Source organism: Salminus brasiliensis, chromosome 4 (genome assembly GCF_030463535.1).
Source record: "Salminus brasiliensis chromosome 4, fSalBra1.hap2, whole genome shotgun sequence".
In the NCBI taxonomy this organism is placed as follows: domain Eukaryota; kingdom Metazoa; phylum Chordata; class Actinopteri; order Characiformes; family Bryconidae; genus Salminus; species Salminus brasiliensis.
Window position 1 is genome coordinate 31,256,873 of NC_132881.1, and position 25,091 is coordinate 31,281,963.

The window sequence follows — 25,091 nt, forward strand, 5'->3', positions numbered from 1 at the left end:
TTCTCTTTCCACCCCACAACTAAAAAACTTTACTCAAAACTGCCCTGAAAAAGAATTACTTAGATTAATATTATTTCCCCTATTAAACAAGCGTGGCATGTCTTGTAAACAAATGTGTATTGTACATCCACGTCAACATTGTGCAGAAGAATAAACGTACACTGTGAGGAAATAAACACTTTTGCACTTCTGTCTGGACAGAAGGATTTTCTCTATTCTTCAGAGTTTCCTTGCATGGCTTATCAAGAAGTTACAGAGCTTATCTGGGCAGCGGGCCACCTCTCCCACCCCCTGACTTACACCATATATATTTTCAATATCCTGACCAAAGTGAGCTTCAGAGAACGACTTTTTTTTCAAAAATACATTTTTCTAAGTCATCCAAACACCCAATTCTTAGATGCAGTTGGCTTACAGTGGCTCTTTTAGATCTGCTGCTTAATATCTATGTCTATTTCATTAAATTCATTAAGTAATATCTTCCACATATCTTACATGCTTGCTCCTAAAGCTCCCTTAGCAGGGAACTCGCTGCATAATTAACATTTTGATAGTTATGATTTCAATCCAATGCTGTTATCAATATTCAACAGTCTACAGACCATATGTGCTCTTTTTGTGTTGAAGTGCTTCTAATTTCTGTGTACAGACTTCTGAGTCCGTCCGGATCGGCCTACATGTACCTCCATCTACATGCAACAACTGGTCAAACTGCTTCACATAGAGACAGCGCATGGCATGAAAATCAAAATGAGCTCAAAAAGACTAATAAAGCTATTAGTCTTTGGCAAATGAGTACATGTGAGTAAAAAGTGAGTAACCTAACTATAGTGAATGCCCACTGCGTGAATGTCCACCCTAGCTACAGAACTAAGAACTGATGAGCCTACATGCTTAACAGAAGGAACTGGTGTAAAATGTTCAGAGGAGAGGTCCTTCTTCTTAGGACTGCACCATAAATCATAAATATCATTTGAGTTACCACCATGATATTTACATTGCCAAGACTGTGACAACAAAGTCCAAGACTCATAAGTTGGAAATAGCAGCACAGAACAAATTATCACAGTGCACAGAACCACAGTAAAATCTTTTAGTGGACACTGTATGGAGAAAAGTATTGGGAAACCTGCTCATTCATAGTTTCTTCCTAAATCAAATGTATTAATAAAGAGTTAATCCAGCTTTTGTTGGAGTAACTGTCTCTACTGTCCAGGAAAGGCTTTCTACTTTCTACTAGATTTTGGAGCATTGCTGTAAGGATTTGATTGAGTGTTGAGAGTAAGGTCAGGATGTTGGATGATCATCACCCCACTATTCTATCTCTATATTCTGTCTACTTCTCTACTAGGGCTAGACAAGCAGTGTGCATGTATTTGGGCATGTGTATCAGCAATGGGTGCAACCTAAAGTAGCTGAATGTATTGACTAGAGGGGGTGTCCACAAACATTTGGACAAACAGTGCATCTATCTGGACAGTAAGACTTTTATTTGTTCTGAAATACTAACATAACTAAATACAAATAAATAAATAAATGAAAAAGAATTTAGTTTTTGGCATGTTAATGTGTTAGCTTATCTATTTCCAAAACTCTATTAGAGGAACAATAAATGGATGAATGAGTGAATGAATGAATGGATGAAACCATTTTTATAACTCAGATCAAAATATGACCTTAAAGTCAGCTAAATAATGCAGCAAGGTAGTCCTAAGGAAACAGGAAGTTGGTCATTAAATGATTATTTTTAAGCACAAGAATCACAAGAATCAAGAAGAAGATCATTTGAAATGTAGCCCACTGCAGTCTTATAAAATGCTCAAATGCATAAATACTATTATTTCATTAGACACCAAAATTCTTTGATTTATTAGATGATTAGATTTCACTGATTATGAAAGCGCAGTGTACTGAATATTATAGATGTCATATTTTGGTAATGCATAATTTATTGTTTTTTTTTTCTCTCTTCTTTTTGCAGGTGTTGGTGTAATACACATCGCAAATACCTCATGGTCTGACAATAAACCCATCTAAATATTTGCCCTGATAACATTCCTCATCCTTACTCACTGGGAATACGACTCATTTATAACTGCTGTCTCAGTTATTGATTTTTCAGGGGGCAAAGGTTGAGGACATTTTTTTCAACCAGCCTCTGACACAATCTGGGCAGTAGAGAGAGTTTCCATCCGAAAGAAGGAGTGTCTAGAGCAGAACCTCGGAGAGCACTGCTAGCCAAGCACCATTTCCTTCCACTGAGAGCACCACAGGGAGGGGGAGCTCACTTTTATGAACTTATTCAACAATGAACCACGGAGAAATACAGTTTGAGATAACCTGTCTTGATTTTCCAGTGCCTGTCTCAAAGCGGACATCACCTACAACTGTCAAGAAAGGACAGTGTGATGGTGCAATCATTCAGATCATTATCACTCTACATCAGGTCAATGAGAACTTTGAGTGATTGCCAATCCATAAGCTCTTATGAGTTTTTTAGCTTTTACTGAGCAGTTTTTACTGTCCTGCAGCACCTGGAAAGAAGCATGCACAGAAAACAATAGTGCTCATTATTGTAGACATGCTCCAGTGGCATCCTTTTGTGTGTATATATATATATATATATATATATATATATATATATATATATACAACATTTTATGACCACCCCTGCTTTGGAATAATCTCGACCCATTATATCAGCTCCACTCACCATGTAAGAACACTTTGTAGTTCTATATTGACAGACAACACACTTTGTTAGCCTCCTTTCACGCTGTTCATCAATGGTCAGGACCTCACAGGACCACCACACAACAAGCATTATTTATGTGGTGGGTAATTCTCAGCACCGCTGTGCTCCTTTATGGAACGTGGAGCTGATATAATGGGCAGAGTTCATTCCAAACCAGTGATGGTCATAATATTCAGATATGACTCTTGTCTGTATCTATAGGAAGGAAGTCGATGTAAAAAGCGTACAGGTCATTTTAGAGCATTTTAATTGGTCCATTCATCCATGAACTTTTGATACAATGTAAGAAAAAATATTAGGTGGGAGAATCAACATATGAGTCAAAATATGACTAATAAATAAATACAGATATACATGCAATAAAACAAAAAGAAGCTGAAGCATCCTGACAACATTACAGCCGTTCAACTGATTCACCAACTGACACCTAGCTGTCGCTATCAGAATAATCTGTGTTAATGGCACGAGCAGTACCAGCACATGTGGTGTGAGGTCTATCTGTGCGACTGATATTAAAACCTGTTAAAGGCTGGCTGGAGAGGGCTGCGGTATGGCAGTAAGACCCCCTGCTGCCTAGTGCTTATAGACTGAAGGCAGGGCCCCTGTGTGTGTGACGGCAGCTGATAGAAGGCGACAGAAAGAAAGCCTGACTCTATTCACATCCAAGGAGGACATTAGCATACGTCAAACAGCGTGGCCAAACGTCCTGACCACCTGTAGCTGTGCTGAATCTCAATACCCTAAAAAAGCACTGCTCTCTCCACATGCTTTACTTCCTACTAAACGGTAACCTGAAAAGCAAGGGGAGAATAAGTATGTGTGTGTGTGGGTGGATAAGTGTGTGTGCAAGTAAGTACGAGCAGCGGGCTGAGCACACTCCACACACACTGTGCTGCAGGCCAGACTGTGTGACTGCCTGTAGGAGTGTCCGGACTGTGGGGGATTGCCAGTGCAGGCCGGGGTGCCGCCCACTGCATAGCAGTTGGCTGTGGTTTGGGTAGGCGGGGTTTACTGAGGACAGGAGAAGCCTGTGGGAGGTGGTGTGGACTTGCAGCTTTGCTAGGGGGCTGTCGGCTGGTAAGGCCAGCAATCCACTCCTTCATATACTTTAAGCGCACCTCAGTTAGACTAGAAAAGAGCACAGCAGTGCGAGCTTCTTAAAGCCACCTAAAGCACTGAAGGTCAGGAGCCTCCTAGAGTGGAAGATTAACAGGACAATACTGAAGCAAAAGGGGACACATTTAAGAGCATTTTCATCATCATCTACTCCTAGAAGAAGAAAAGGATTATTGATTTTTTTTTTTTTTAATTTTGTACAACTCATCCCTTTACCCTCTTACTTATACAAGAACTTCAGCAGCATGGCCGGTCAGAAGAAACAGGTGTGTACGGCCAGGGTTTTGACATTGGCACTAGGACTCTTCTTCATCACCTTAGTTGCCTCCGCGGAAGAGTATGACTATTACAGCTGGCAGTCTGACAACTTCCACAACGGCCGGGTCTATGCCAAGCAGCCACAGTGTGTGGACATCCCGGTGGACCTGCGCCTCTGCTACACTGTGGGCTACAAGAAAATGCGGCTGCCCAACCTGCTGGACCACGAGACCATGCCCGAGGTGCTGCAGCAAGCGGGTAGCTGGGTGCCCCTGCTGGCCAAACGGTGCCATGCTGACACGCAGGTGTTCCTGTGCTCACTGTTCGCTCCAGTCTGCCTGGACCGGCCCATCTACCCCTGCCGCTCCCTTTGCGAGGCCGTCAGGGACAGCTGTGCTCCTGTCATGGAGACCTACGGTTTTCCCTGGCCAGAGATGCTCCAGTGCGAAAAATTCCCCTTTGATAACGACCTCTGTATCACCATGCAGTTCTCTATGAACCATGCCACTCAGACTCCAGGTAGGTTAATGGAGCATACCAACATTAGTTACAGAAATGCTTAGTCACAAACATTTACACCTGCTGGGATAGATAACTTAATGTAGACAACTGAAATGCATTGATTACTGAAATCCATATAATTACTAAGAAGTAACCATAGGAACCATAGGAAGTAACCATACAAAACCCATGAAGGGTTAAGCAAGATGCTTGTAATTGTAAGGTAAAGTTTATATAGGAAATATTCATACATAATAATAAATATAGGACACAAAGGTTTAAAAAGCAATTCCCGCGCAATTTTAACCTTTTAATAAAATATTTAAAACATCCTTATTTTGTAGTTGCATTTAACCCATTAACACTCCAAGGATTATTACACATAAAGGCATATTACACAGTAACAACAGGAACTTCTGTACAAACCAGTAGGCCTATTCTTTGCTAATAGGAGTTTGTAACAATACCTCTGGCTTTTTAAGAGTTTAAGAACATTAAAAAAGTGACTGGCAAATATTTACATAAGAAGCCAAAGAAAATGTCCTTAAAAATTCAGATTTATTCTATAAAAGTTACTCAACACTATGAATATTGTTCTGAACAGTGTGAAAGTGGTAGTTAAAACACAGAATCTGAAAACTCTGGTTCAAATTTGCTTATACAGACAAAAAATGTGCCTTCTTTTTTTTACTATAAATCTTCTCTTTGTGAACTGTGAGTGTCTTGAGAAAGTGAAGTGAGGGTATTCACTGTACACTCTGAAAGACAGTAAGTACTTTGAGCTTTCACTATCTAAAAGCCAAATCTCATTTGGAATGTGAAGGGGTAATTCCTGTTGTGTCTGGCCTTTCTCTTCTTTTGTTTAATCTGGCAGTTATGTAGCCAATTAGCCAGGGAGCCAATTACTGTGGATCACTAATTAGTCTGTATGGCCGTACATTAGTTCAAGCCATTGAGGACAGAAGAACTGTCTGTGAAAGAATGGCGAGATAAAGAGTGGGCAGAATTAGAGTGACAGTATATAGTCATGGGAAGGTTAGAGAGGTGTGTTCTTCTTGGGTCGATATTTAGATAATTTGCAAACATGAAAAATAAAACAAAGAAGATAAAAGAAACTCAGCCCAAATGAAAGACGTGCACAGAGCACTCTTCTCTTTTAATTGAGAGGGGAGCCCTCTGAATCAGCATTTCTTTCTTGCTTTAAGCGCTGAGATCATACAGAATACTAAACATGGAGACACTCCGAGAAACAAACGTCCTCCTGTTCAGTGTCCACAAAGTGAAAGACAGGGCTACAAACTGGAAAACATCTGTGGGATTCTGTTGTTTATTTTATATTGTTTATGCATTAAACACTTTACTTTTCTTGCAGTTGCACTGATCTAATTGACTGTGCATATAGATTTTTTGCATATATATACATATCGCTACTGTACTGGACAAACTTTATTGGCAAAAACCGTTTTTTTTTTTTTTTTTTTTGCTAATAATCTCTTCAATAGAAATAGAAATGCTTCAAAATCAAAATTTTTTACATTAACTTCTAAAAAAGAGAACAGTTTTTTCTTTATCCTGTAAAGTTGGCAATTCTTTTGTGTATATATATATATATATATATATATATATATTGCATTACAGCGATGATATGCAACAAATTATACTATTATAACTTCTATTTTACTTTAGTAACAGTCTTTAAAGAGTGAGGTCAAATGAAGTAAGGATTTAAGTTTAAATGCATGTGTGTGAACTGGCTGACAAAAGGCAAGAGCATGTAACGAGTTTTCCCTCAGGGCAATATCGTTCTCACTGGCTTTACTGTTTAACATAGGGCTCCATCAACATTCTGGTGAGCTAGAATGGTTTCTAGTTCAAAAAGAGCTATGAAAAAATATAATTCTGTGTTTGGCTTTTTTGGGCTATAAAACTCTACCTCTACTCTAAGTGGCTTCTATTGTAACAGTAGTTCAACTTAAATACTGTCCAGAATCCCCTAAGATGTCGACCACATAACCATAATTGTCCAGTCGTCCAGTGTCAGTAAGTGCTTTCCTTGCTACTTCTATGCTATGAGGCCCAGTTAACACTGCAGCCATTCTGCAATTACATGATAATGCACGGTTCGAGTGGTTGTGTGGAAAGTAGCAGAACAGAGTAAAATTCACTTTCCACCTCACAGCTGGAGAGCAGCCAAAGGCTCGCATCAATGTCTGTTTTGGTAAGGGTGCACAGTGATCTGAAACAGGAGTCTGCAGATAGCATGGCAACACAAACACACTTGACATGGCCAGGTCTGGACTGTTACCAGAAGGCACAAGCAAGAAGAGCACAGCTAGGAGCAGCCTGAGGAAAGCACAGGATTTTTTTTTTCTCTTCTGTGGTCCAAGGTGAAGTCCTGGGAGGCTGTTTCACAGCCAGGATCCATGTTTCTGAGTTGGTATCTAGAGACTGCCATGGCTAAATGATGGATACATTCTGGTAAATGGCATTTCTACAGTGAAGGAACAAAGCGAGGGGCTTTCTTCAGACATTAATTACTCTAACAGAGAAGCATTTTTCAAAAGTGAGACACAAGGCTTGGTCTTTCTAATCTGGAGCCAAACTGACTGAGTAACAAAAGTGACCTACTGTTAAGGCACCGAGTCATCAATTTACCGTTGGTTGGGTGACTTGTTTTTATCAGCAGTAATAGTGAAGAGGCGTGATCGAATATAAAGGTTCCTCAGTGGTTCTTAGCTTAATTTCAATGGTTTCCCAAGGGTTCTTCAAGCTCAGTTACTCAGTTACAAATTGGTGAAAGGTTCTTTAGGGAACCAAACAAACACATTTATTTTTAAGATTCAAGGGTTAAACTGCAAGAGCTATCATGTCCAAACAACTGCTAAATGACATGTAGGCTATGTGGTTGGGGCTGGTATTACTTTCAGTAGCTGTCCTGTATTGTAGTGTACTCAGCTAATTCTTTTGGTTGAAGTAAGCCACAAGCACTCGGGGACGACATCAGAATGGACTATGGAGAGCACTTTCGATCTTTTTTAGAGAATGTATTTTCAATTATTTATAGGATCCCAGTGAATGCAGGAGCACTGTGTTTTTAGGACCCCTAGGGGGTCGCTCAAGGGGAGATATTTAAACCAGCCTCTGTCTATGCACTGTGCACATTTAAACAGATGTGTTGGGATTTGTGACATAAATTACACGCCATATTTCATCTTCAGCGTAGTAATGTTTTATGTCATATGTGTTACTGCTCATAACTTTAAGGGTCCAAATGAGCCATAAAATTATGACCTCGGAGTAGTCTAAATGGAACGCTTTCCCTCAACAACAAAAAAAAATCTTATATGCAATCACTCCCTGAAAAAGGCCTAAAAAGACGCTGAGTCTTGAGTGAAGACCTTTGGCTTCAGTTTGACAATGGAGAACAGGCCAACAAACCGCATTCTGCCTCAATGACACACTCAGTGACAGTCCTAAAATTATACCCGATTTCTTAAATCCCTCCCAAACATCCTTAAGGCTCACTGCTCACTGCACAGGGGCCAGCAGGAAATGTCCCAGTAAACTGTGGGTTGGCTATAGTTTTGTGCTGAGACTTCTCAGCGTTTGACAAGCTTGTTTCATCAGGTTTCATTTTTCAGAAGAAATCTGTTATAAACAAAGAGAGGCAGCAGTGGCGAATACTTGATCATTCAAATCAAATCTTATTTTAAATGAGGTTTTCAGTAATCAAGCAAGGATTTTTTTTTCACTGTATTCTGTATTGAGTTCAGCAAGTATATATTACAACATGTTCTGCATCGTGTAGCTTTAAGAGGTTCTTTAGCTTTTCATAAACCACTAGCGCAGCTGTTATTGCAAGCTTAACCCCTATTAACCCCTTAAACACTAAGTAACCATCATAGGGTTGAAGACTGAGGCAGTTTTCGGTCTCAGTCAGAATAAGCTTCTCAGTAATTAATAAGTGATAATAGTTGCTGTATAAAAGGCAGTTGTAACTGAGTAATTCGCCTGGGATTAAATGGGTTAAATTATTAGCTTGACTTTAGCACCCTGTTAGTAACACTTTACTGAATGGCAGCATTCACTGACTATGTTAGACTACACGACCACTGATATAAACTCACGTAAACATTTATAACGGGTAATTTCAACAAGTGTCAGTTCTAATAAAACCTGATTTTGTCCATATTTAAGTCAGTAGAACTGATGTTTTTTTGGAATATCAAATATTCAGGAAGGTTCATATATATTGGCATAAAGGGTTATGTAGGTGCTGTGTAGCCTTTTGAACTCCAACCTTCAGTGAAGTGTTGTCAATAATGCATTATGTGTGTAATGTGTAAATGACAGATATACAGAAAAATAAAGTCAGGACAGCTTTGACTACATAAGTTGTAAATAACTTGTGTCAGCCTACTAATGTGAGTCAATCAGTAAATCCGCAGCACACACAGAAACTCAGTTTGCAGAATTCCCAGTGCTTGCTCTTCAGACACATGCCTTGGCTCTGCTTCAAGAAGGCAGCCTGCCAATAAACCACCCTGCAAAAGTGAATAAATTACTCTGCAGTTCAAATAAGACGTTACAGCTTCAAGTATGTGGCTCTCGGTCCCAGAGTTCTCGTCGTTCAAAAAGAGTGTGATTGGCAGACAATCACATCCCTGACCCACAGGCTAGCAGCACTTTCAGAAAGGGAATGTATGAGAATTGGTGCTCTTGCACCAATGGCTGGTTAGTGCACACGGAGGGGGTTCGATTCCCCACCATCTCAAGCACTGAAGCCTGCTGAACTTTGACCCTCCGTATTATCTTCCGCCGTGGTTGCTCTTGTGACTGGGGCGATAAACCCTGACCCTCGCTTTTTAACCTGCAAGGGGGAATCAGGCAGGGAACCGTGTAAGTGCTTGCCACCAGCCGTTTCTGTTGTCATAGCTGGAGAGAAAGGTTGTAGAAGTTGTGGTGAGCAAATGACAAAATCACATTTATTCAGAAGCAGCACAAGCAGTGCAGTGTGAAAAAAGCACAGCACTCAGTATTTTCAAGAAGAACCTTATGCGACTTGCTATGCAACATATTACAAGGAATTGTGGTTTGTTCAGTCTGAGCAGTCTGCTCGTGACATGGGTTTCTGTATTTTTAGCTGTTTTAAGAGGTAACTTTTGCAAATCCTCACTGGCCACATCCTGCAAAGCTCCAAACTCCTTCTTGTTTAGTAGATCAATGAGGTGATAGGACACCTAAAGGTCCATGAACGGACCATGCAACACTCATACTGCTGGCATTAGCAATAAAGGAAGCAGCTAGAGGAAAGGTCAAACTCAAAGAAACAGATTATTAAGTTATTCTTTAAAGCCTGTTAGTGTTTTTAGTGGGCTCAGGGGCTCAAAGACTCAAAAATAATAATGAACAATAATTAAAAAATAATAACTGCTTGTTTCCTCCATAATTGATGCCTTTCCTAAGCTTTTAAAAATGATTATTTGGAGCGATATCATAGAAAAATCACTTTGGGTTCTTTAAGAAACCTTTCAATGAATGACTCTTTAAAAAGGCTGTTTAGAAATGAGATGCCAGTGAGACAAACCTATTTAAAGCATTGTTTTAAGCACTGTCATTGTTAAACAGCATTGCAATTTTACCGCAAAATAAAAGCTTCAAAGCCATTTTGATGGTACACTGAATGAAAAGAAGAAAAGCAGTCTCTGTCATTGCCACTCCGGGTTAGGAGCGCTGCTACAGCGCTTTGTAACTTGTGAGAACTGCACTTTGGTTCATAACTCAATTTTACATATTTGTGAAAGCAAATCATTTTAAACGTTGTATTTACGATAGTGGTGTAAAAGTCGATTAAACTTCCCAGCCATAGGGGGAGCCCAGTAGCAATTATAGTGATTATATGTTGCTTCATTTAAAGTTGAAAAAAGTTTCTTATGAACCGTTAGGACATGTTTTGAATTTACACATTAAGATTTGAAATCTTTTCCCATGCCCACCAGAAAGAAATCCTGTTTTTCCACCATGTCCTGAGATTTTAGGAGGCCAAATGTATTTTGGTCAATCTTTGTTAAAGTCTATTAAAGCTCAGGACTGTGCTGACAACCTCTGGCTACTACACTACATAAGTAGGACAGTGCCTCTTTGCATTAGCTCAACTTGAGCTGTTCGACTCTGGCAGGCCCGTACTCTACAACATTATGGATTTGGCAGACTACCACTTTCACACCAATGGCCTGGAACAACCCACATTTTTGTAGAAAGTCATCATCCAAGTGTTTATAGGTGCATTTGCTTGTCAGGATCTGCTTGTCTTTGTGTAATAAGAGGAAGTGCATGACTTTTCCTTCACACTGAGGAAATCAAAGAACCAATTGCCAGAAGTGGTCGCACTCATTACTCTGAAAGCTATGGATTAAGCACCATTAGCACTGGCCTTTAGCCTCTGTGTGAGAGCAGCAGAGTTAGTGTGCCCTGCATGCCTCCCCTTGCTCTCTGCACACATTAGAGACTGCATTAGAATGCATACGCACACAAAGAGAGCTGTGAAAGCACAACAGGCTAGGAGTCACAGTCGCCTGCATGCTAGTAAAGTGCAAGAGCTCGGATGGATTTTACAGTTGCATATTATGGTTTAAATATTATTAGCAAGATCTGTGATCTGGGACTGTGACTGAGATCTAAAGAGGATGATAGGTTCACTTCTCATTCAGTATGTGTCACATTTTTTTCTGGATGAGGGTTCCCCGGGAAAGCATTAGAACTTCAGTCTTTGGTGGATAACTTGCCACTATTCAGTTGAATTCAGATAAGGGGGCCTTTCCCCAAAAGACCTTTGCCATGTCTGTTCACTAAAAATATACAGATATCTACATTCAAACATTTTCATCGCCTTAATTGCAATGCAAACATTGCGGCAGAGTCCTGCTCGACATATCCTCCCTGCAGAAAATAGCATGTGACAAGACGGAATTTACAAAGTGCTTACAAAGTGCTTAGTGCTTCAGTGCGCATTACTGTAGGCCTATGTCTCTCTCCAGCTGTGTCACACAAGACCTAGCATTGTGTTAGGCCTGCGTGAGACTGAAATAAAGACAATGGATTATTGAAATCACAAAAATGTTAAACTAATGAGGGCTATCAAGGCACTCTTTGTCAAATAATCTGTTGTCTTTCTTCTTGTTTTGTTCTTTCCCGGCAGTTTCCAAAGCATGTCCACCTTGCGACAATGAGCTGAAGTCTGAAACAGTAATGGAACACTTCTGTGCCAGTGATTTTGGTAAGTAAGATTCCAACACTGCATAAACACAAACACACACAGAGAGACAAATATGTGGAGAAATCAAGCTAAACCAGAGGTTGGGTGGTGATTAGATACTAGTGGGAAAAGCACTGAGCAGCGGAATGCTGTGTTGATAGCAAAAATAGGCTAGAAAAATGACAACAGTTGCCTGTCTGCATAAGTCTTGTAATTTGGCAGCATTCAGGTGGACTGGAGAACTTTGATGTGTGGGAAAGCATCCACTTTAGAGCTGAAAAAAAAAAAATGTCACCATATACAGTATAAAGCCAACAGAGGTTTTTCTACACCTATTTGAGCATATCAATAATACCGAATAACACATTTGAAAGTCCGGTTCAGTTCAGTCATGTTTGGAATGTGGATTGCATAAGTAAAATATACTGTAGTGTATGTTACAGGGTGTGTGATCTGTGAGCAGAGGGCAATCAATCAATCAGTCAGTCAATACCCAGTTACTTGAGATCTGAGTATCCTCAAACTCTGGAATGCCTCTCATTGACCTATCAGAGGTAGATCTTTTAGAGCTTTCTGACTAAACATCTACAAACCTGAAAGCCACTGGAGTGGCCTAACCTAAAGAGACCAGACCATTTTAAAATAAAGCTGCTTCATTCATCCTTCAGTTGTCTTTGGCTGTGAAGTGTGTTTCATTTGGATGGAGACTTTCCTTTTGTATGTAGCCACTTAAGTATGACAAATTACCCTCACCAGCATGTTGAGTGGGAGGATTGACTGCTCTTGTTGAAATTAGGAGGGAACGTGACCTTATTTAAGAAACATTTGCCACTGCCAACAAGTAAATATTTTAGTTGTTTTTGACACCCCCCTCCCTCCAAGCCCAATCAGTTAATTTTAAGTACTATCTTCTGAATGGCATTCATTTTAATATTCTGGTACATCGAATCTTTGTACAAATAAAAAAAAAGGATGTTGTGGATTTTTTATTAGTGCAGCATTGCTTCCAACTTCCTCAGGGCAATAATGTTCAGTGCTTCTGTGGATGCTAGACAGCCAGCACACTTATCACTTGATTTAAGACCCATACTTAAGTGCTATGAAGGCAACGAGTGAAAGAGAACTTGTCTCTGTTTATTCATTGGCCCCTGAACAACATTAATATTATCATGTTTTATCTTACTTATTTGTTTTGCGATCAATTACGTGACTAATGCATGGCAATTTTTTTTTCTTTATACATAATTCGCACTTATTATGAATGCGTGTAGCTGTTTCTAATGAACCTGACAAGTTTGTGAAAGCATATGCTTGAACTGTACTGTATGATATGGAGTTACTTAAAATCTTTAAAATAATAATAAAAAATGTTACACTGTGATAAACTATGACACAATATCACAAAATTCACTATGGTCAGCACTATACATGATTTGACTCTGAATGTCACTGGGCAATTATCATCAACAGAATGAAAAGCACAGTAATTGTGTTTATGGTTGAGAAAGCTGTTACGGATTTACAGAACAGTCCATGTTAACATAAGGAAGGTCATTGATTAAAAAAAGTTTGAATATCAACTAACTAATTAACCCAATTGGATAAATACCTGATTGACTGACTAACTAATTAACTGCATTCTTGATGCTTATGTCAAATCACACATTTAGCCTATTCTTCTTACACAGTTGGGATAGAATAACACCATAGACACGCTAGTTAACTAGTAGCAGTTAAAACCCCTTCTTTGTCATTTTATGTCATTTGTCTTTCTAAAAGGAGAAACATCAAATGCATTTCCAGATTCAGATTGTAGATAGTTTTTTTGCCACTTCTATGGCCTGAATGCTACAGAAAACCTCACATAATAAGTGACTAATTAGTGTAAAATACAACTGCATATGCAGGCAGAAGATTTCCACTCATCTGTGGTTGGGTGCAGACAGGCTTTAGATCTGAACAGAATCCAGAGATGATCACAGCAGAATGTGCTGTACAGAGGTATAGCTGTCAGGTTGCCAAGAATGACTTCAGTATAAATATACATAGGTTCATGTACTGCATTAGTCATTTGCTCACCCTCACTGGTCTCTCATTTGTTTTCTATGTGCTTTAATGTTCTCTCCAAAATGAATTTCTTTTTAATAGTTTTGTTGGCTGAGGACCACAAGAAAAATGGGAGCATAGTCAAGATTTGGTTCTTGATGTTCTTTCTATCTCCATTTGTTTTTGAAAGTCTAAAACAAGTCCAAAGTTGTGTCTTCAAATAAGCACATCAACAACTAAGTGCTAACTGATGCATAGAGATTTACAGAGATAGGCCTACTGGCAAAACTCATATGGACATGACTCAGCTTCAAGAAATTTTAAGGCCAGATTGTTATTCACAAATGGCAAAATCGGTGTATGTGCAGTACGTTTTGATAAAAGCTAACCAAACTCCTGGGTGTTAGCACAGTTTCTATATTTCCTCAAAGCCTCTTAAAGAGTGGGATCTGTTTTAGATCAAGGTGAATACCCCTCCTTACCTGCATTCAGCCACCCGTCAGACCTACCGCCTGCAATTTAGACCAGTTCTTGTTTATAAAGTGGGTTCAGCTTGTCACAACGATGTTGCCCAGGCAAGCTACCATTCAATAGCAATATGGCTTAAGGGCAAGCACCAAAATCAGATGTCAAATGTGTGCACAAGGTTAGTTAATGTATTCACAATGCAATATATGTATTCAGTAACCCCACTCTGCAACTGCAGTAAGGGTTCTGTATAGTACCAAAAAGGTTCTATGGCAATAGCAAAACTTTAGATGGTGCTATATCCAAACCCTTTAAAATATTCTTTAAATACCAACACATTTTTGTGATTTTCTAAATGGAAAAAATAATTATTAAATCCAATTTTATTATTATTTTAGAAATGGGCTATAACCTTTTCACATCATGCATTTTTCCAAAAATGTATAAATTCAAGCAAATAAACAGTAATTGTGTGTAAGAGCACTGGGTCTCCAACCCTCCTCCTAGAAAGCTACCTTCATGCAGGTTTCAACTCCAACCCAAATTTAACAAACCTCAGTCAGCTAATAAAACTTCAGAAGGCAGTAATTTAGTTGGATCAGGTAGGGTGGATTATGGTTGGATCCAAAGTCTGTGGGAAGGTAGCTCACCCAGTTCAGGGTTGGAGACCGATGCTCCAAAGGATGTGAACTTATTTACATTTAGAAAATCAATGTGATTTGACAAAAAGTGCCCAAATTCTGGATACAACACATTCCCCATCAATACACACAAACAAAAAGAGTTCTATATAGTTCTGAAAATGGTTCTAGGAAAAAAAGGAACCCTTTCTGGTGCTTTACCTTTTTTCTACAAGATGTTTCTCTTTTATTTGAAGAACATGTGAATGAATTGAGAATTCCATTAATGGTTCTGTTGGGGAAACGGCCTTTGCAAAAAAAAACCCTGGAAAAACAAACATTTCCTAAAGAACCCTTTTTATAAAGTGTATGTGAAACTGTAGAAGTATCCCTGACTTGGTCAGTGTTTAGTGTTAAGTGTGATCGGTCACTGTGCCACCCAGATGGTCCTGCTCTGTTCTCTCCAGTGCTTGAGAACTTCTTAGCCCACATACTGTCTGTGTGGGAGCTTCAGCATGTGCTCTTTAATTGGCTTTTATTTTTTTATTTTTTTTTGGTTAATCGTGCTATTTTCTTTTCCGTTATTTGCATTCTCTCTGTCTGATGATTCTGGCCAAAACATTGCTGTTGGAATAATATTTATGCTGTTGCCAAACCTCTCGGACTGCCAAAGCTGGAAATGTATGAATGCCTGGGTGAAGCCACTTAAACTTGCTCTGACAGCTAGCAGGCAGAGCTATTGTAGGTGCATGTATCTGTGCTATATGTATGTATGCAAGATAGGCTTGAACAGATAATGATTTGAAACATCCCAGACTTATTATGTGCCACATTTTTGTCAGAGATCAGTGTTCATTCTGGAAATTCATACTGTGGGTTTAAATATTGAGCATGTGGGTAAAAGTGTCTCGTCTCTAAGTGAACAATACATCAACTTCTATAATGTTGCTAATTATGGATAGCAAGTTTAGTCTCAATTGTTAGAAAATGTATGTATTCAGATCAGGAATTGCTTGAAAGAAAACAAAGATCTGATTTTTTTATTCCCTCTCATGGTCAAAAACAGAGCATTTACTTGCATGATTGCATCTCAAGTGAGCATTTATAATACTGTATTATACATTTTGCAATGCAGCATTTATCATTTTCTTTGGCAAGGGCCTTTCTATGCTACCACTAGGGCTGGAAGCTCTAACAGCCGTGAATGAGGTGGGGATGTGTTAGGGCCACTGAGGGGCTGTTTCACATCTGTCTTTGAAACTTTCCATTCGCCTCTCCGTCCTCTCCCGGGTGACTGCAATTAGTGCCGTCCATGGTTAAATGATGCTCCTCTTGGGAGGTGTAAAGTATTCCGCTGAATGGGATAGCCCAGGCTCTTCCTGTGCGCTTGTTGTGAAATGTCTTGCTGCTTGAGCTAGTACAAATGAATGGAAGAACCAGTGTGATACTGGAAGCCCCAGAAGGGGCATGAGCATTTTGCAAATTTTCCAATGTGTAAAGATGAGTGGCAGCACATGTACACACAAACGAGGCCTTTTTTTCCATTGGAATTAAGTGGTCCTCATGGCTTAGTGAAGGTCATTTGTTTTTAAAAGATCTAATCCTTTCATCTCTCCTTCCAGTGCTCAAGATGAAGATCAAAGAAGTTAAGAAGGAGAAAGGCGACCGCAAGCTTATCGCGGCGCAGAAGAAGAAGAAGGTTCTGAAGATGGGCATCCTGCGTAAAAAAGACCTGAAGAAGCTGACATTGTACCTTAAGAATGGAGCAAACTGCCCTTGTTCCCAGCTGGACAACCTGGGGAGCAGCTTCCTCATCATGGGCCGCAAGGTCGACCAGCAGTTACTGCTCATGTCTATCCACAAGTGGGATAAGAAGAGCAAAGAACTCAAATATGCCATCAAATTCATGAAGTCTCAGCAGTGCCCAACTTACCACACTGTCTTCCAGTGATCGATGACCACACAACCCTCTCTCAAACCCTTCCAGTCCATTTCTACAGCTAGCACATACTTTTTTTATTATTCAAAAGCTGCCTTTGTGAATAATTCTTCTGCTAATGGTCTGATACTGATACAGCAATGTTTATATTTCTTTTTTTATTGCCCACTGTATATATAGATCTTAATGCATCCTTTTGACACGATCAATACATTCATCCATGTTTTGCAGAAACCAACTCAATTTTCTTTGTTAAATTTTCATTCCCAAAGAAACTGCACTAGGTGGAAAGCCAACTTAAACAGTTAGTAAACATGTTCCACAAAGAGTGGCACAACATTATCAAGAGTGATAAGAAAAATGTCTAAGTCATGTTGAGCTGATTGTGCTATTGTCAGAGTGAGGGAAAACCGTAAGCAAATATTTGATCTAAAAGCTGAGTACTCACTTTGGAAACATACTGCCAGTTAATGTTTTCTTGTTGTGTTTTATTTTGTAGATATGGGGAATAAATGGTATACCGTGTACTATGTAGATAAGATTATGGTTATGAAAAACCTTCTAGAATGCAGGAGCCACCTGAGATGTGGTTTACGTCTAGGAGGAAGAGGGATAATTGATTGCAGTTGTCCCTGATTGTTGGTCATATGGACTATGAGCAGCACCTGGAACGATTCCCTGTCCTGAGCAAGTGTCTTACACCAGCCGGCCGGACGTAGACTCTGTACTGACCTAGCAGTTTGGCTGGTGAGATCACTGGCATCCTTCACTATTTTTTTATATCAAATGTTCACTTTTTATTGAAATTATTATCAACTGCTTTAAATACACTTCTATGGTATGAAAGCAACATCTGGCAGACATAGCATCTGGATTCACTGTTTATAAATAAATTCTAAAATCTCTTTTGCTAGAATTGTCATTAATTAATACTAAAAAATAGTTTGACACTTTGTTTTTCACCTTTTTTCTGTCTTTCAGTCTTTCTCATTCTGTTTGCTTGCTAATATATTCCATGTCCTATGTTTTTTCCCACTGAGGTTCACTTGATGATGATGTCTTTGTTTTTATTTGTTGTACCAAAAATAATTATTATTCATTTTCACATGGCCATTTAGAATTAAACATGCAGTTTTTGTTTACTGTGTTTTAAGGCGGATATATGTACATGAAGTCTTCTGATTGGCTTTTCTAAAGAATTTTGAAATACTATAAACTTCAGGGTGAATGGGTAGGATAACCTGTTCAAGGCTATCAATGTAGACCAGTAGCAAACCATGACTAAACTGGGCCTTCAGTTCAGGCCATTTAAAGAAAAACTAAGGGGAAAACATCTCTGTTTTAATACAAATGTCTGTGGTCTTCTATAAGCAATTTTGAGTTGTATGTTAGTAATAATCTAATGCTGGTGTACATGAACAGAAATTAAATGAATGAAAGAAATAGCTTGTAAAACACAATGTTTGCCCAGACATTAACATCAGTTTAACAGCCACTATTTTCTATTTCAAACAACTGACCAAAACCAGGTTAGGCTACTGCTCATATGCACAAGCAGTGTTGTATCCAAGACTTCCAAAAGGTCCAGAGTTGCGTTGTTTCTCATTTTCCCACTGATTGTGAACCCAAACATAATCAGTTGATTCCTGATGCCTAATTATGCTTAAAAGTCAATATGACATACCAGACCTTCAGGCAAACTCATGTCTAAGTCCTAACCAATGGAAGAGTTTGTCTGGGTGTATCCATTCTACTGGGAAAAAAGTTTATAAATGACAATTTTCTTTGGACAACGTAATGTTAAGATTCTTTACCTAAAACTTCACTATGTTACCTTATTCCTGAGTATTAAAACACAGCAAGAGTTGAGATTCCATTAATGAAAATTAAGCATGTTTTTCTAGTTCTCAGAAATCAATAGCCCTTCTCGGAAGGCCAAGAAGGCCCAGAGGGTCCAGCACTGATGTAAATGAGTTTAAAATGGGCCATAATTAATTTTTTAACAGGGCTGTGTTTGAAGCTTAACTTCTTTATAAGCACTGGGGAGTAAACAGTATGTTTTGTAATAATAACAACTTTTACATAATACATCAGCCGTGCTTTTTTTTTAAGCAAAAAAAACATTGGTTGACCTGTAAAGGACCCTTCACAGGGATAGTTGCCAAAGATATAATTGCATTAACCAATCATCAGATGAAAGATGGTAATAAAACAAAGACTAGCAAGATAAAATGACTGAAATGAACCATAGTCTGCTTTAAAATGGGCAATTAGACTCAGCAGAGTTTGAATCAGTACAATTAGAAAAGGCTTGACACTCCATCTGTTTGCTCTCAGCACTAGCAGTGCCAGAACAGAGGCATGTGAAAGATGCAATCTCAGGATTAATAGCTGCAGTTGTCCTGCAGGCAGTAGTCTCATAGACCTGACCAAAAGCTAAGGCTCTGTCTGCAGTTTGAGCAGGGGATTCTGAGTGTGAGGATCGGTCATCAGTGGCCCGATGTCTGCGGGAGGTCTGCCCGGCTCACAGCAGGACCCTGCGCCTCTCATTAGCCTGCTGGCCTGACTGACTCACTCTCACACACTCCCACGCTCACGTTCAAACAGGCAGTCAATCGGCACACACTTGCATTCCCACACAGCTTACATCACACCTCACATTCACTGATCACTGCTGTACCCAGCACTGACACTAAACCTGGACCTAGTCTGCCAGCCATTCAGAAAACAGCAACCTCACACTGTACACTCTTAGACATATACAGTAGGCTCCTCAGAGAATCTTTGCTAGGATGTACAGTTAAGACTAGGTTTTAATTGGTATAGAGCTCTTATATTATAATTTCAGAAAACCTATAAAACCCACACAATAGATGTTCTTAGAAAAGTCGCCGGTGCCTTTTGTATGGTCCTTTTTAGCACCACTTCTCTAAAAATGCAAACAGAGCCTTTAGTTTCATTTATTTGCAATAGATTATCTGTGACATACAAGCATGGGATTTAGGAAAAATCTGCAATCTTCTTTTTTTATTTATTTTTGTTTTTTCATGTAAATCTGCTGAGAAGTTGCGTGTGGTTTTGGCAATATCTGTAAAGGGTGGTTCATATTCCAAAAGAAATGTCAATTATCTTTAAAAAGGAGGAAAGGAGTAACAGCGAAGACAGAATCAGGACACGGAAATTGTCCTGTAAAATGTTGAACGAACATTAGGGAGTCATTTGCTCGTGACATTATGGCTTTTACTTTTGCCTTGAATGTCAGTGCAGTACTCATGAACAGAACCGATATTGCTCACACAATCTTAAATGATGCAAGAAAATAAACCATCATTTAAGACATATGAGGCTAAGTAAAGTTAATCAAAGGCTAAAGGACGAGAAGAGAGAGACAAGGGATAGGGCAAGAAAGGGATAACAGGGGGCCATGAAAGCAAATTAGAGAGACAGACAGAAAGAGAAAGAGCATCCGGAGAATGAGCCTAGTCATAGAAGAGCCTAGTCACAGAAGCTCATCAAACTGGCCTTCTGTCTGTGGGCCTGGCCCCCGACCCTCATGCTTCTGTCATCACCTCCTCAAAGGTCGCTTACCATAATTAATAAGAGCCTGACGACTGCAGAAGGGCCGAACAGGGGTCCGCATTGTGCCAGATGACCGATAATATAAACAGGCCGTCACACAGACAATCAAAAGGTAATTTAGATCCTCCGTCAGCTTCTGTGTCAGACTGATTTCCCTGGAAGGTTAATATCACGGGGAATGCAGCGCCTCGCCAAGAACTCTCCTTGCCTTTCATTCTCTCTCTCCCTCTTTTTCTCTCCTTCTCTCTTCCTAATAATCACTCTGGCCTATTGGCTAGGATGGAGAATAGGGCCTTTGTATGCTCCTGTTGCTGCTGCAGGAAAAGCAGGCACCTTTTCACAGGTTTGTTAGTTGCTAGCCATGTGAGTTTGGAGAGCCTTAGCCTATTTAGGTTCCCCCTAATTATAAGCCTTCTGTTTTTCTACTGTTTTTTTTTCCCTCTAATTTTCTTCTCAGTTCGGCCATCGCCAATTCCCACCCACAGATCTCCTTAATGCGCTATGATGCAGGTCTACCAACCCTGAAACAGTGAAGGCTGAAGGCTAGCGCATGCTCCTCTAGCACACATCCCATGTTATTAGCCTTCTATTGCTGTATAACAGCTCTATCCATTATGCCCATTCAGCACAACTGCTTATCCTGTGTCATTCTTCTGTCACAAGGGGTGTTCACCTACTGGTGCATTTCAGCAGCTTGTAATTGCAAGGGGTCAGTCAGCTTGTAACGTCTGGCCTGAGAATGCCACCTTGGGATACATTACACTGACCAAACATCTGTAGCTCTGGCTGCAAGCAGACTTGCTGATGACAGCGCCGTGGGCCGCAAGGCTCTGTGGTTAAACAAGAAGCTCCTCTCCAACCAATGAGAAGGTGAGAGTGCTTCCAGATGGCAAGGTGGTTGAGTCGCCAGTGGGCCAGCCGAGAGACATGAGACATGATGGGGCTGATATTAGAAAAGCAAATGGGCTTTTCAGGAATGCAGTACAGACAGAGACAACAGAGATTCCTGCACAGTTCTAATCAATTATTTGCAAAGTTCTCTACATACGTCTGTGACTTTCTTCTCAGTCAATATTGTGAGATGCATAGAGAAGTCACGTTGAGGTAGCGTCTGAGCAGCACATGCGGTAGTCCTGTATAGCCTCTCCCTGCACTCAGCAGTTACCTGGAAAATTCCTGGGGCGACTGCACTGATTTATACCAGACATAGGGGCAGAACACACACATAGATGTCCAACCACACGTACAGTGCATATGTGCATACTGTGGCATTCCAATGGATACCAATTAATCAATTTCAAAGAACGTCAGTTCCAGCAGTTTTTTTTTTTTTTTACGCAATTGTTGGCAAGAAGTACTGCCCTAAAAGTGCCTCCTCAGGGCTTACAGTATGGCACTCACAACCCATGCTTTGCTCTTGAGAACAAATCATTATTTATTTCCAACCTGTTATCACCCTGGTCAGTCACGTCTCAGTGTACGCACGCCCAATATCTAGTAAATCCCAAAGTCCACAGCTAGCCTGGTTCCATGCAGATATCCACAGATCGGACTGCCTAATAATCATTGCTCTGTAGCTCATAACTGTAATTACATTGACATTTGAATTAATGACAAGTTGTACAGGTGCGATGACCAACCACTTCACAGTTTGGCTTTACAGTAAAAAAAGGCTTAAACTTTAAATCAGTTGACAGTTTTCTCACTAAACACATTTATCTGTACATGCATTGTGCCTCTGTGCCAGCATGCAATTAGACCTGTATATAAACTTGCTGTTTTTTAGCAGCTCATGAAGAGCACCATGTTATGGCTCATTAGCTGCTTCAGAGGAGGGAAGTGCCAAAGGCTTAGGCAGTTTCAAACACACACTCAGATGAGTAAGTCTTTCACTAAAGCCAGTGCACACTGTCATCTGCACTAGGCAGTGTGTGTATATTGTTCGGTTCTAGCACTCTAATGTAACTGGAAAGTTGTCTCTGGCAGCTGTGCAGGGTTTGAAACAAGCTCTTGTGACGCTGCAACCAGCAGCTTTGCCATGTAAAGGGGAACTAATTGTGTGGTGTGTTTGTGTGAGTAATCTACGGGATGTTTCTCATCTCCCACTGCTGACAGCACAAAAGCAGCTCCATTATATACAGCGGTGCAAGGATGGTCTCAGGCTGTAGACCTGATGGGTATGTTGTTTAACATAACCTGTCAAATACGAGGCCCTAGCGCACATCACCTAAACGAAGCCTTCTGTGTACAGAAATTAACACCATGTGAAGACCGTGAACCAAAGAAATAAATAGTTAAAAAACGGAGCTGAGGATATGGAAAGAGTGGATGCTTGTGCTTGAGCCAAGCATTAACTCTTTAATGTGTTACATATAAACCTTCCTGCTCTACAGAACACAGTTCAAAGTTAACCACTGAAGAAATGTCCTGGTATGTCCAATTACCATGTTAACATTAACATTTGATGAGATTTTTGTGGGGGTTTTTTTCCACAAAGAAATCATGGGAGTGTAAAATAAACACATATAGTTATTCTATGATGTGTTATAAGTCAAAACAATTCTTCTAGTTTGAGATAAGTATGTGAATGTAGCGGGACCGTGCTGAGCACATGGCAAAGTCTGTAAAAAAGTGGTCCAGGAACGGTACACTTTTCAGAGTTATGTGGCTTAAATAAAAACAGTGCATATTGATTATATTGAATATAAATTGAGATTAATGAGTGCATTAGTGACTGTATGACAATGTGTTTAGGACCTTTTCTGATTTATATTTTTTAAAATAGCTCCTCTAAGCAAGCTTCAAAGTCAGATAGTACTAATAGTACTATCTAGTAATAGTACTATATGCAAACCTATCAGCCTTTTAAAATGGTAACAATTATTTTGATAGTGGGATTAAAATGGTACGCTATCATGTCAAAAATGTACTGACATGCTACTTGTACTTGCAAAATGACATTTATTAAGATTATGGAATTATAGATTCTATTTATTTATTTATTTATATTAATATATATAATATATATAATAATATATATTTATTTTTATTAATGAAAAATATAGATTTTTTGAATGGGATTTTTAATTATGTAATTACAAAAGATCTTTTCATTTATAATGAGTCTTATAAAGCTCACTAGCCCACATCTAATGTAGGGAACTCAAGAAAAAACATTTTACTATTTACTTTTTTAGTTTATTAATCACAATATAAAATCAAAACATTACAGAATTTGAGGCAAATAACACAGTATATATATACTAACTACAAACTAATCTAAGATTCATATATAAACAGTTTTAGGCACCCAAGTACATCATTCAAAATAATTTATCTTGGTAATAAAAGTAAATTACATTTGACCAGATGCAGGCAAACCTAAGTAAAGTATAACATTTATAACAAGAAGAATACAACATGAAATTCTCAGTTTGAAGAAAGTAGCTGATATGCGCCAATCTATATTGAAGAACAAGCCTTGGTTTCAGATTTCTTCTGTTCGGACAGCACATGGATTTGTTTAATTCCACCACCAGCTCACCTGATTAAGCATCAGCATCAGCATAAGCACTGATTATTAGCCATAATAATACTAGCCTTTCAAAAGGGGAGCTTTAGAAACATTTATGGAAAACACATTAATAGAGTTTCTTTTGTATTAATATTATATGTTTTAGTGCATTACTGAGTAAATAAACACTTTCGGTCCAGATAATGCATTTTCTAATAGCAATTTTGACCCATATTGTAAATTCAAGAAGAAATGAGTGAATGTGTAAGTTAGTGACTGACTCATTGAATTAAACAGACAGACCCCAAGTGTTCTGGAATTGTAAACATGTTATCAGGAGCAGTGGGTTTAAGAGGAGTTACAGTGAGCCCCTCACTAAACGAATCAGCAGCAGTGGACAGGCTGTATGAGTCTGGCTTGCAAAGCAGTCATTAAAGGCAGAGGCATTGCTTGACTCGTCTATGGTTGAAAATACTGTAATGACATTAGTCTTGCAGCAGCATAGGAGCTCATACGTTTAAAAACTAAGCATCTGTGAAATTCATCACAGCATCCCGGCCCTGCTGTGTTCGTCACAAAACAAACATGTCCACCAAGAAGATTTACACCACTGTGGAAAAAACAACACTATCCAATAAATAAATCCATATCCCAAACGGCTTTATGACAATGCTGCTCATCTGTCACCTCTTTGTCCATCTCATCAATGTAGGGCCTCTGGGGGGTCAAGGTTGTCAGAAAGGTCACAGGGACTGACTGGTGCTGGTTAAGCCGATGTGTTTTGGCAGCAGGATTGCAAACTTTGACCTCTGAGCCCTGAGTCCCGGCCTGGGAAGAGTGGACAGCCAGGAGTTAACACACAAAACCTTGCAGCTGTCCTGTGTTCTCACTCTATGACTGCTAATTGACATAAACTTTAGACTTTGTCTTGTTAGCCTCTTTTCAGACACAGGACCAGGTTAATCAATGGGGTTTGCAAGTTGGGTGGGGGGAAAGTGGTGGTGCTGGTGGAGGGGGGTAGTGAGGCAACAGTCTGAGCC

At 39.5% G+C, this 25,091-nt stretch overlaps 1 protein-coding gene across 1 annotated transcript; it reads left to right on the forward strand.

The window, feature by feature from the left end:
- Positions 1-3,824: 3,824 nt before the first annotated feature.
- sfrp5 (secreted frizzled-related protein 5) lies at positions 3,825-17,863 on the forward strand. Its single transcript, XM_072676940.1, has 3 exons — positions 3,825-4,648; positions 11,829-11,906; positions 16,642-17,863. Exons 1-3 carry the CDS (start codon positions 4,117-4,119, stop codon positions 16,968-16,970), a joined length of 939 nt encoding a protein of 312 aa, XP_072533041.1. The 5' UTR covers positions 3,825-4,116; the 3' UTR covers positions 16,971-17,863.
- The last annotated feature ends 7,228 nt before the right edge of the window (positions 17,864-25,091 follow it).